Raw genomic sequence first — 11,541 nt, 5'->3', positions numbered from 1 at the left:
TCTTTCTTTTAGGTGTGCAGTGGCTCAGTCAGGAGATAACTGACTCCCCCTCTTTGCCACGTGGCATCCAGCATCAGGCTGTGGCAATTGCCAATTGATGGAGAAGGACACAGACTGAGGATAGAGAAAAGTTTTTTTTTTTTTTTTTTTAGGAAAACTTTTATTTTGACTAGATAAAAATCAGAAACATTTAAACAGCAAAAACTATCATGAATAAAAATTTGAAAGGTTAAAAAGAAATTATGAAACAAGAAACAAATGGTTGCAAAATATTATCTCCCTAAGTCGATCTATGAACTTAGTGCAAAACTAATTTTTAAAAAGATTTAGTTGGAGGTGTGTTTGTGTGTGTGTGGGTGGGGGAGGTGTTTTGTGTTTTTTTTTTTAAACCAAAGTTTATAGTTTAATATTATTACTTTTACAGAGTTCTCATAACAGCCCATATGTATATAAATGGTCTTTACTGTTTTAAATTTCTCCTCCTGGACATTGGTGGTGGTGGTGGTGGGTGCTGTTGAGTAGATTCCAACTCATGGTGACCCCGTTGTGTGCAGAGTACAACTATGCTCCATTGGGTTTTCAAGGCTGTGACCTTTTGGAAGTAGATCACCAGGACTGTCTTCCAAGGTGCCTCTGGGTGGGTTCCAGCTGCAAGCTTTCAACTAGTAGTCAAGCACTTAACCATCTGCACCACCCAGGGAACCATACTTGAATTCTACCCCTCAGGAAATAACACCATAGATTGGTTAGCAATTACTACTGGCACAGAGAGTAGCATGCATTACAAGGTTTATTGGCAAAGTTTTTCCCAGTTTAATATTTCTCATAATTTCCTTGCTTGATTACTACTGCTAGTTACTCTCCTAAGAATGTGACGCTAACTTTATTATCAGAGGTTGTACACACTGTCGCCACAGCATTCCAGAGCAGAACATAAGTCATCCAGATGGAATTCAAGCCAAAGTGTAAAGGGAATCATTTCAGCATCTCTCAGGTGCCTTGCTGGCTTTCAGGGTGAGTAAGGTGGGGGTGGCTGTTCTGCCAAGAGTTTCTCATAGGCAGGTGGAGCATTAGGGACCTGCAAGAATGAGAAAGGGACAGCGGGGCTGTCGTTACTGGGGAAGGGATTGAAGTCAAAATAATTAGCTTCATATTTGTACTTTTGCAGTAGACTGAAACTTCTAAGTGTTTACTTCTAATTTCTGCCCAACGAGGTTGTTGTTAGTTGCTACTGAGTCAGTTCCAACTCACAGCAACTTCATGTGTGCTGAGTACAACTTTCCTCCATAGGGTTTTCGAAACTGTGACCTTTCAGAAGCAGATCGCCAGGCCTGTCTTCCAAGGCATCTCTGGGTGGGTTTGAACCACCAACCTTTTGGCTAGTAGTTGAGCAGTTAACCGTTTGTGCCTCCCAGGGACTCCTGCCCAATGTAGTAAGAGTTGTTAAATTTCACAAGTGTGTATGTTGAAATATTGTTGGGGAAGGGTAGAGAAAAATAGGGCTAAGGAGTTTCCCAAAATCTCAAAACAGTTTATTTTCACCTGGATTACCTTGCCAGTAGAAGCACCAAGCCCTTATAATGAATCTCTCACCTGTTTACAGACACTAATATACGTTGCATCCTTACATATACGTAGACATATATACATAGATCCTTGTAGTATTGGCTAAAAGCATAGTTCCACTATCTGTTGAACACATATGTGTCAGGCCTTCCTTTAATGCTCACAACAATTCTAGAAGATATTTTCATTGTTTCCATGTTACAGATGAGGAAACTGAGGCACAGAGAGGTCAAATCTCTTGCCCAAGGTCACACAGTTACTAAGTGGTGGAGCTGAGACCAACACAGAGTCAGTGTGCTCAACCATTATGCTCTATCACATCTATACCAGTGATGTCCAATAAGGAGACCTGGTGGCACAGTGGTAAGTGCTGCAGTGGTTAAGTGCTCAGCTGCTAACTAAAAGGTGGGTGGTTAGAACCCACCAGGTGCTCAACAGGAGAAAGATGTGGCAGTCTGCTTCTGTAAAGATTACAGCCTCAGAAACCCTATGGGGCAGTTCTACTCTGTCACTATGAGTTGGAATCGACTCCACAGCTGTGGGATTACGGGCCAGCCACATATGTAACTTTAGAATTTCTAATAGCCACGTTAAAAAAAATAGATAGGTGAGATTAATTTTCATGATATATTTTATTTAACTCATATCAACATATCATTTCAACATTTAATATAAAAAATCGCTAATGAGTCATTTATATTCTTTTTCTCATACTGTCTTTGAAATCAGGTATGTATTACAAAAGTAAACTCACTGCTGTTAATCAATGGCAACTCATAGGGACCCCATGTGTTACAGAGTAGAACTGTGCTCCAGAGGGTTTTCTCGGCTGTGATTTTTATGGAAGTAGATCATCAGACGTTTCTTCCATGGCACTGCTGGACGGGTTCTAACCACCAACCTGTAGGTTAGTAGTCGGGCGCAAACTGTTTGCACCACCCAGGGGCCTTGGTATGTATCACAGCACATCTTAATTCCGACTACTCATATTTCCAGTGCTTGGTAGCCACACATGGTAGTTGCTTCCGTATCAGACAGCACAACTCTATACAATTAATACTAGGTATTTTTTTCTCCCTTTGATATAAATTCAGGAAAAAGAAAAACATACTGGATACGTAAAACAAGGAGCTAGTGTATCCAGAACCAAGTTCTGTCTTTGAATCTTCCATGTAAGGCTCTCATTATTGACCCCAGGAAATCTGGGTATGAGAGGACACAATTTAAGAAAATCTCTGTGTCCCTTGTTTGCTTTTAATGGAAATACTTTCATTGACTTTAATTAAAAGTGGCCATACACAAAAACAGATGAGATGCAGGATCTCAACCTACCACAAGTCCACAGTTGTGCTCTTGAAACGGCAGTTTGCTGTCCTGATGAGCAAGTTCCTTGCATGGGTATATTCCTGTCAGGCCACTCTGGGTACCAGCATGAAGGCTTTTGTCCTGAAACGTGAAGTCATGGGGGTCCCTGGATGAGAACACTTAATTGAGTCCATTAAAGAAAAGAGAAGGACGCTGAAGTTTTAAGAGTGGGGCTTTAATCTTGGTTCTGCCACTTACTGGCTGTGTGTCCTCAGGCTAGTCACTTCACCTCTCTGAGCTTCAGTTTTCACATCTGTAATATGAAGGAGCCCTAGTGGTACAGTGGTTAAGAGCTACAGCTACTAACCAAAAGGTCAGTAGTTTGAATCCACCAGTAGCTCCTTGGAAACCCTATGGGGCAGTTCTACTCTGTCCTATAGAGTCACTATGAGTCGGAATCAACTCGATGGCAACGGGTTTTTTTTTTTTTTTTTTTGGTTTAATATGAGGTTAATACCACCTGCCTCTCTGAGTTGTGGGAATTAACTAAAGGAAAGCACCTAGTGCAGTGCCTGGTACCCATTGCTTAGGCAACAGAGATTTTTGAAGGGAAAAGAGAAAAAGAGTGAATCGAAAAATGAACCTTTATGAGTCCCAGGTGGTGCAAACAGTGAACGCGCTTGGCTGCTAACTGAAAGGTTGGAGGTTTAAGTCCACTCAGAGGTGCCTCAGAAGAAAGGCCTGATGATCTACTTCCAAAAAATCAGCCACTGAAAACCCTATGGAGCACACACAGTTCTATTCTAGCACACATGAGGCAGCCATGAGTCAGAATTGGTTTGTTTTTAAAGCTAAGTTATGTGCCCCAAGCTATTGAGGGCAGGTCTGGGTAAAAGCTCAGGTTGGTGCTTGCATTAGTTTAAGGGGTGGTGACACTCATCCCTAGAAGAGAATGACAGTCTGTACAAGGCAGAGGCTTACCAGAGCAGGAAAGGGAACCCTGGCGAGGTGGAGCATTTCAGCACTGAGTTTGTTTAAAATTGCCGACACTTTGTGATAACGGATAACTTTTAGTTGCTTTCATTACTGTTTTTAATCCTTCACAGCTATTGTTGCCTTTAGTTGCCCTTGATTACAGGCTACCAGGCCTGTCTTCCAAAGCACCTCTGGGTGGGTTTGGACCACCAACCTTTACAGCTAGTAGTTGAGCCCTTAACCATTTGCGCCACTCAGGGACTCCCACTCTCTGCAGCAGTGGTTCTCAAGCTTTAGCATCAGCATCAGCTCGAATGCTTGTGAAGACAGATTGCTAGGCCCATGCCCAGTTTCCGATGCTGTGGGCCTGGGGTGAGGCCCAAGAATTCGCATTTTTAACAGGTTCCAGGTGATGCTGATGCAGCTGGTCTAGGATCAGTTTGAGAACCACAGCTTTGCAGACAATTCGCCCCCTCGATGCCTGCCCCTGGGGTGACCCACCCTATTTCCGCCCTTGATGTGCCACTGGGGTGCAGACTCAGATACTTACAGCAACCAGGCAGTTAATACGAATGGGTCCGGGTGTGGGGGCGGGGAGAGCGTAGCCACGGACAGCGTGTATCGCATCTAAAGGGACCACCGCTGCTGAGCTGCTAGTTTTTGCCAGCTCTTCTGATTTTTTTAAAAAGAAACTAGGAATTGAGGTTTTTGTGTAAAATGTAACTTTTAAATGTTGGTGCCTAATTCAGTTATCTAAAAACGCAGGCCAAGCTGCATTTGTGAGCCCAAAGTGGCCTGTGCATCAGGAGCACGCTCTCTGCAGTATCAGCAGAGAGGGGCTGGATGAGGGCAGCTGGCCGGGTGGTGGGCTGCCCTTCAGGCTTGTCTTCACACGGAGACTTTGTCCTTTTGGTTCTACTAGGTTGGGGAAGGAGGGAGTCAAGGCAGGTTTCCCAAAGAGGAGAAGTAGCTGGACCATCAAGTGGCTGAATCTGGATGGGTCTGGGCTGGTACCTAGACAGTCTGTGGCTTTCCTAAACGCTAGTATGAAGTTCTATGGCTGTTGACTGTACTCCAAGGAAAGGTATATGCACAGGGACCCTACTCTAGACGTCAACATCCAGGGAGCTTCTGCTCCCTTTCCTCCTCCCAGCACGAAATCTCAGGTAAGGTCATCAACTTTGGTAAAGTGGAGGGTCAGCAAAAAGGAGGGAAACCCTCAGTGTGATGGACTGACACAATGGGCCCAACAGCGGGCTCAAACCACCAATGATCATGAAGATGGCGCAGGACAGGCCATTGTTTCCTTCTGTTGTACGTAAGGACGCCATGAGCGGAGCCGACTCTAGAGCAGCAAACGACAACAAGGTAGTCAGTGTGCTCTCTCCTTTTACCTCAATTATTGCTTTTTTTTTTCTTTTTTTAAAAAAATCTCACTTGCCACTCTCCCAGCCCACAGACCACCCTCTGTATTTGCATAACTTCAGTGTACAAACTAAAATGCAGATTTCTGGGTCCCACTCTGAAAGGCCAGAGTCACCATTTAGCAAGAACCCCAGGTGACTGTAGGGCAGGTGGCCCCTGACCAGGCCTGGAAACACAAGGACCTGAGACCTGGGTGTCCACTGAGCTGTCAGCAGGTGCCTGGAAATTGTTCTTCAAGAATCCAAAGTACGTCTGCCCTCAACATCCAAGTGAAGAAGTAAAACTGGTAAATAGAAAAACCATCTTCCAGTCCCTCACAAGTCACTGCCCACGCCTCACTTCAGGAACACGCTGCCGCTGCTGCCACTGCGAAAAAGCAGTCTTTCCCTTCAGAGGTTGCTTTTCAGAATGAAGGAGAATTGTTAACAAGGGAGAGATCTGGGGAGATCTAAACTCCAGCCAATCTTGCTGCCTCTCTGAGATGAAAAGGAAAATCATTTCAGAGCTTAATGAGGGAATCTGAGGTTTGCATTTCATGGTCATTTATGTTCTTCTGCTTTGAAATGAAAGTAGAACGACAGAAGAGGTAGGGAAGTGACTGTGTAATTAAATGCAGTACTTAATGCACCATGAGCCCTGGTGGCGCAGTGGTTAAGAGCTTGGCTGCTAAACAAAAGGCCAGGAGTTCAAATCCACCAGCTGCTCCTTGGAAACCGTATGGTAGTTCTGCTCTGCCCTGTAGGGTCGCTATGAGTTGGCGAGAGGGGCATAGGGAAAGGGGCTTCCAGGCAAAGAGGGGAAGGCTCTGAAGCCAGGTGTCTCACCTTTCCTCCTGACACTGCCAAGCTCTCACCCCTCCCCACATGTGCCACCAACCCTCCCCTCCTTCACAGAACCTTTTCTGCGGAATGAAGTGCTTGCTGGATGATGAGTGGGACTTTCCAACGTCTTTTGTAAAGATTTTTTTTTCCATTATGTATTGACCTGAGAAGCTTTCTAGTCTGTAATAACAAGAAAGAGAGAGAGAGAGGAAGGAAAGGAAAGAAGGAAGGGAGGGAGGGAGGAAGGTAGGAAGGAAATAAATAGCAACTCTTCTTTCTTTCCATCACTCGCTTTGGCTGCTTAAGTGCTACCTGGGTTTGAAAGCAAGGTGGCTGAAAACTTGCCTACTTTTTATAGTTGATAGGCTCAGGTGCTGGTCCCCATTCTTGGAAGATCCTGCTGCCAGAAGACTGGTCTGTGTCATTGTGTAAATCCCTGCTCATGTGAATAAAGCTGAGAAAATACTAGAAAGCCGTGATGGCTGCCTGAGGAAGGTGGAGCCTGTTAAAAGCCAAGTGGGCTTTTGTGCGCTGAGGGGTGGATGTGGCTTGGGTCTGCTGGGTTGCTCAGTATTGCAGAGTTGGAAGAACTTGGAATTCGCAATCTGTGGCAATCTGCCACAGGAAAGGAGTGACAGGGCAATGGGGGAGGAACAGGCCACTAAGCAGAGGAGCAGAACTTGTGAGAATCCCCAGAAGGACTGACAAGACCTGGGGTGCCCAGATGCTATGGTTCGCCATGCAAGGGACCATGAAACCCTCCCCCGTGACCACAAACCATCAGTGCTCAGTTACACACAAGAGCAGGTACGCAAGTTTGCTCTGGGTGGAATCAGAGACAGGCCAAGTTCCTGGCTGGGGTGGTTGCCTGGGCAGAGACAAGGGAAGGGTTGCAAGAAGCATCATGTAGAGAAAGTATCTGCTAGAAGCAACAATCAGAGCTAGAGGGGATCAGAGAATGCTCCTCCCCCAAAAAACCCGTTGCTGTCGAGTCAATTCTGACTCATAGTGACCCTACAGGACAGGGTAGAACTGCCCCACAGGGTTTCCAAGGCTGTAATCTTTCTGGGAGTAGATTGCCGCATCTTTCTCCCATGGAGCAGCTGGTGGGTTTGAACTACTGATCTTTTGGTTAGCAGGCGAGTGCTTAACCATTGTGCCACCAGGGCTCTTTAATGCTACCCACCTACTAGTCCCCAGAAATTCTCAGAAGTGGAAAGGGGTTCCTGGATCTGGAGGAATCTTGATCCATAGGGAGGAGAACCCTAGCAGTGGGGATGATACCCACCTTCAAGATTCTGTATCCGCTTCGTCTTCTACAATACCAGCAGCCAAGGAGCAATAAGATTCCCAGGATCACTGTCAGGATGCCAATCCCCACGGCCCTGGCAAAGAGACAGACAAATCCAATGTGGCACAGTAACACTGTTCCAGATTATGATGGAACGTACATCAACCTTCTCTCTTCATGTGGGCTTTGAGAGCCAAAAGCAGCACCTCCCAGTCTCCCACCATGATGGCACCCCACCAGGCCTCCAGGTCCTTCTCTAGGAGCCTCTTGGGTGTGTGCCCACAGGTGCAATGCTACTAGCCTGGCCCGAGCACAAGAGGGACAGTAGCAACTGATCCTCACGTGGATGAAATATTGGTCGGAACTGAATTTTCCTTTCTTCTCATCAGGGCTGGTATAAAGCATTTTCCCCTGACTACCAGTCAACAAACAGGAAATGGAATTTAACATTGAGATGTGGCAGTCTGCTTCTATAGAGATTTACAGCCTTGGAAACTATGGGGATGCTGTGAGTTGGAACTGACTCGATGGCAGTGGGTTTGGTTTGGTTTTTTTGGAACATCTACTATAAGCCAGGCACTGTGCTAAACATTCTACATGCATTAGTTAATTCTCACAACCATCCTTTAAGGTAGGCACCATTTATTATCCCCATTTCTCAGATGAGAAAACAAATGCAGAGGTTAAGTGATTTGCCAACGTCATACAGAGCTAGCACGAAGACACCCAGTGAGTCGGTGCTTGCATTCAGACCAGAACCAGTCTCCCATTGCCGGGGCTTGTCCTGCTATATTGCCTTTCTCTGAAGTAAAGCCATCACAGGAGCAGACGCTCAGCAGGCTCCCGTGACTGAAGGCAGCTAACCAGGTTCCCAGCGTGTGTGGGCTCTAATTTTACCCACCAGCCTCTGGTCCAGTGTGTCACGAGGGTTGGTGTCATCCCCCCATGGACCTCCTCCTGTACCAGACCGTACAGAACCCTTAGTAATTTTTTTTGTACTAATGTTACTTGTGAATTGTTATTCCTATATATCACTCCTTTTCCTTTAATTACTACTTCATTCTTCAAAAAGTTTCTGATACAGGTTCACAAATACTAATTCACAATATTGTAGCTAAAACACCAGAAAATTTGACAAAATCACAGACTATAAAAGCACCAGCAGCAACAAAAACAACAGACGAGACCACGTGATTAGGATCATTATTGTAATCGGGTAATAATGACACCTCTGACCAGAGCGCATTAAAACAAAACAAAACAAAAAAACAAACCCGTTGCTGTCAAGTTGATTCTGACTCATAGCGACCCTATGGGACAGAGCAGAACTGCCCCCTATGGTTTCCAAGGAGCAGCTGGTAGGTTAGGACTGCCGACCTGTTGGTCAGTGGCCTAGCCCTTTACCACTACTACACCAGAGCGCATTAGAAGGTTCAAAAAGTAAATAAGCATAGAGTTTTAGCCTTATGGTGTATTGACACATGTAACCTGGGCTTACGAAAAAATGGTTTTGTTGTTATAGCTAACTGCAGAGATACTTTTATAGACAGTCATTTTGGTGTCACCCCCTCTGAGAGTGTCACCTGGTGTGGTCCACATCCCCTGCCGCCCCCTAGTGATGCCACAGCTGTGATCATGCCATAGGAGAGTGGGCACTGACCCGCTCTGCTCCAACTCTTCACCCACCGTCACACCACACTCACCACACCCGAGCGACTGGCCGAGAGTGGGAGACTCCAGGACGTGGCAGATGTGTCGGCAAAGCTCACCAACCCACCTGGCACAGCTCGGCACAGTGTCACCCAAAGGCCACCAGCATCATGGTCACCTAGGATGCGTGTGAAAGTACAAGTCCTTTGGCCACCCCCCCCCAGGCCCACTGGATCGGCCTCTCGGGTGGTGGGGGCTAGGGATCTGCATTTTAACACGCTCCACAGGTGACTCAGGCACACTCAACTGTGAGAGCCACTCTCCACTGAGGTTTCAAAGAGAGGGACCCGCAACGCAGATGGGTCTCCCTTTTTGGCTGGGCATGGGAACTGACTTTGCATTGTTCTTCCTCGTTCCACCTGGTACCTGGTTGCAAGAAGAATAAATATTCTCAGAGAATCTTAGAGATGCATTGTTCCAATAAAGGTGTCTCCACTCCCCTGCCTCTCTCCACTTCACCTGTTTAAACAGGCAACCAGCTGAGCAGGGGCTTTCTTTTTTTTAATTGTACTTCAGGTGAAGGCTTACAGAACAAATAGTTTCTCATGAAACAGTACTACACATATTGTTTTATGACATTGGTTAACAACCCCACAACATGTCAACCCTCTCCCTTCTCAACCTTTTTTTTTTTTTTTTTTTGGTGAAAATATACATAGCCAAAGATACACCATTTCAAAAATTTCTACATGCACAGTTCAGTGACATCGACTATGCTTTTCCAATTGTGCTGCTATTCTCATTTTAGATGAAGGCTTACATACAAAATAGTTTCTCATTTAACAGTACACATGTTGCCCTATGACAATGGTTAACAACCTCACAACACATCAACACTATCCTTACTCAACCTTGGGTTCCCTATCACCAGCTTTCCTGTCCCCTTCTGCCTTCTGGCCCTTGTCCCTGGACTGCTGTGCCTCATTAGTCCCATTTGGTTTTATGGGGCTGTCCACTCCCCGGCTGAACGGTGAACCTCGGAAATGACTTCACCGCTGAGCTAAAAGGGTGTCTGGGGGCCATACTCTCGGGGTTTCTCCAGTCTCCTTTAGGCCAGTAAATCTGGTCTTTTTTGTGTGAGTTAGAATTTTGTTCTACATCCTTCTCCAGGTCTGTCCAGAACCATCTGTTGTGATCCTGGTCAGAGCAGTCAGTGGTGGTAGCCAGGCACCATCTAGCTGTACTGGACTCAGTCTGGTGGAGGCCTTGGTAGCTGTGGTCCGTTAGTCCTTTGGACTAATCTTTTCCTAGTATCCTGTTCCCTTCATTCTCCCTTGCTCCCGAAGGGATGAGACCAGTGGAGTATCTTAGATGGCTCGAGCAGAGGCTTTTTGTGAAAGGAAAACCAACCAGTTGCCATCGAGTCAATTCCAACTCATGGAGACCCCATGTATGTCAGAATAGTACTGTGCTCCATAAGCTGATTTTTCAGAAGTAGATTTCCAGTCCTTTCTTCCTAGGCACTTCTGGGTGAACCCGAACCTCCATTTTTTTGGTTAGCAGCCGAGCATCAACTGTTTGCACCACCCAGGGTCTCCTATGAAAGGAAGGAGTCCCGGTATTTGTGACCGTGTGCATAGTTGACCCTTTTCTGGACCAACCTCTTTCACTACCCTGCACGAGATCATGACATTCCTTGCACTCACTGGTTCCTTCCTTCACAGACTGTGGCTAAGAGTGTCAAGGTCAGTGCAGGGGGCTCTGGCCATCTGACACACCTACAGACAGCAAAATGACAAAGGAAATGACTCTCTGCTCTGGGGAGGGGTCCTCCTTGTCGTTAGCCCTAGGCATTTCTTTTTTTTCCCCCCATACAAAAATTTATACATACATTGTTATGTGACTCTAACTGCTCTCCCCATACTGTGACAGCACACTCCTCCTTTCCACCCGATTCCCCATGTCAACCAGCTCCTAACCCTCTCTGCCTTCCCATCTCACCTCCGGACAGAAGCTGCCCGTTTAGTCTCTTGTAGCTACTTGAGCTAAGAGGCACACTCCTCATGAGTATCACTTTATGTCCACAGTCCAGTCCAATCCCTGTCTGAAGAGTTGGCCTTGGAAATTGTTTTAGTTCTGGACTGATAGAGAATCCAGGGGCCATGCTTTGCGGGGTTCCTCCAGTCTCAGTCAGACCGTTAAGTCTGGTCTTCTTACTAGAATTTGAGTTCTACACCCCACTTTTCTCCTGCTCCATCCAGGACTCTCTGTTGTGTTCCCTGTCAGGGCGGTCAGTGGTGGTAGCTGGGCAACATCTAGTTCTTCTGGTCTCAGGCTGATGAAGTCTCTGGTTTATGTGACCCTTTATGTCTCTTGGGCTATTACTTTCCTTGGGTATTTGGTGTTCTTCATTCTCCTTTACTCCAGGTGGTTGGCACCAATTGATGCATCTTAGATGGCTGCTTGCAAGCTTTTAAGACCCCAGACGCCACTCACCAAAGTAGGATG

The 11,541-nt window shown here is 46.2% G+C and overlaps 1 protein-coding gene across 1 annotated transcript in view; it reads right to left on the bottom strand.

Annotated features, from left to right (window-relative positions):
• Nucleotides 1-670: 670 nt before the first annotated feature.
• Nucleotides 671-11,541, bottom strand: part of MLANA (melan-A) — a 13,686-nt gene continuing 2,815 nt past the window's right edge. Inside the window, exons 2-4 of the mRNA XM_004373483.2 lie at nucleotides 7,381-7,477; nucleotides 2,899-3,012; nucleotides 671-1,078 (exon numbers count right to left, since the gene is read on the bottom strand). Coding sequence (XP_004373540.1) covers nucleotides 1,010-1,078; nucleotides 2,899-3,012; nucleotides 7,381-7,477 — 280 coding nt within the window. The 3' untranslated portion in view covers nucleotides 671-1,009. The remainder of the gene's footprint in view (nucleotides 1,079-2,898; nucleotides 3,013-7,380; nucleotides 7,478-11,541) is intronic.

The sequence above is a fragment of the Trichechus manatus genome, unplaced genomic scaffold (assembly GCF_000243295.1).
Source record: "Trichechus manatus latirostris isolate Lorelei unplaced genomic scaffold, TriManLat1.0 scaffold00025, whole genome shotgun sequence".
NCBI classification, from domain to species: domain Eukaryota; kingdom Metazoa; phylum Chordata; class Mammalia; order Sirenia; family Trichechidae; genus Trichechus; species Trichechus manatus.
The sequence above is the reverse complement of the archived record's forward strand: the minus strand, read 5'-3'. Positions and strand labels throughout refer to the sequence as shown.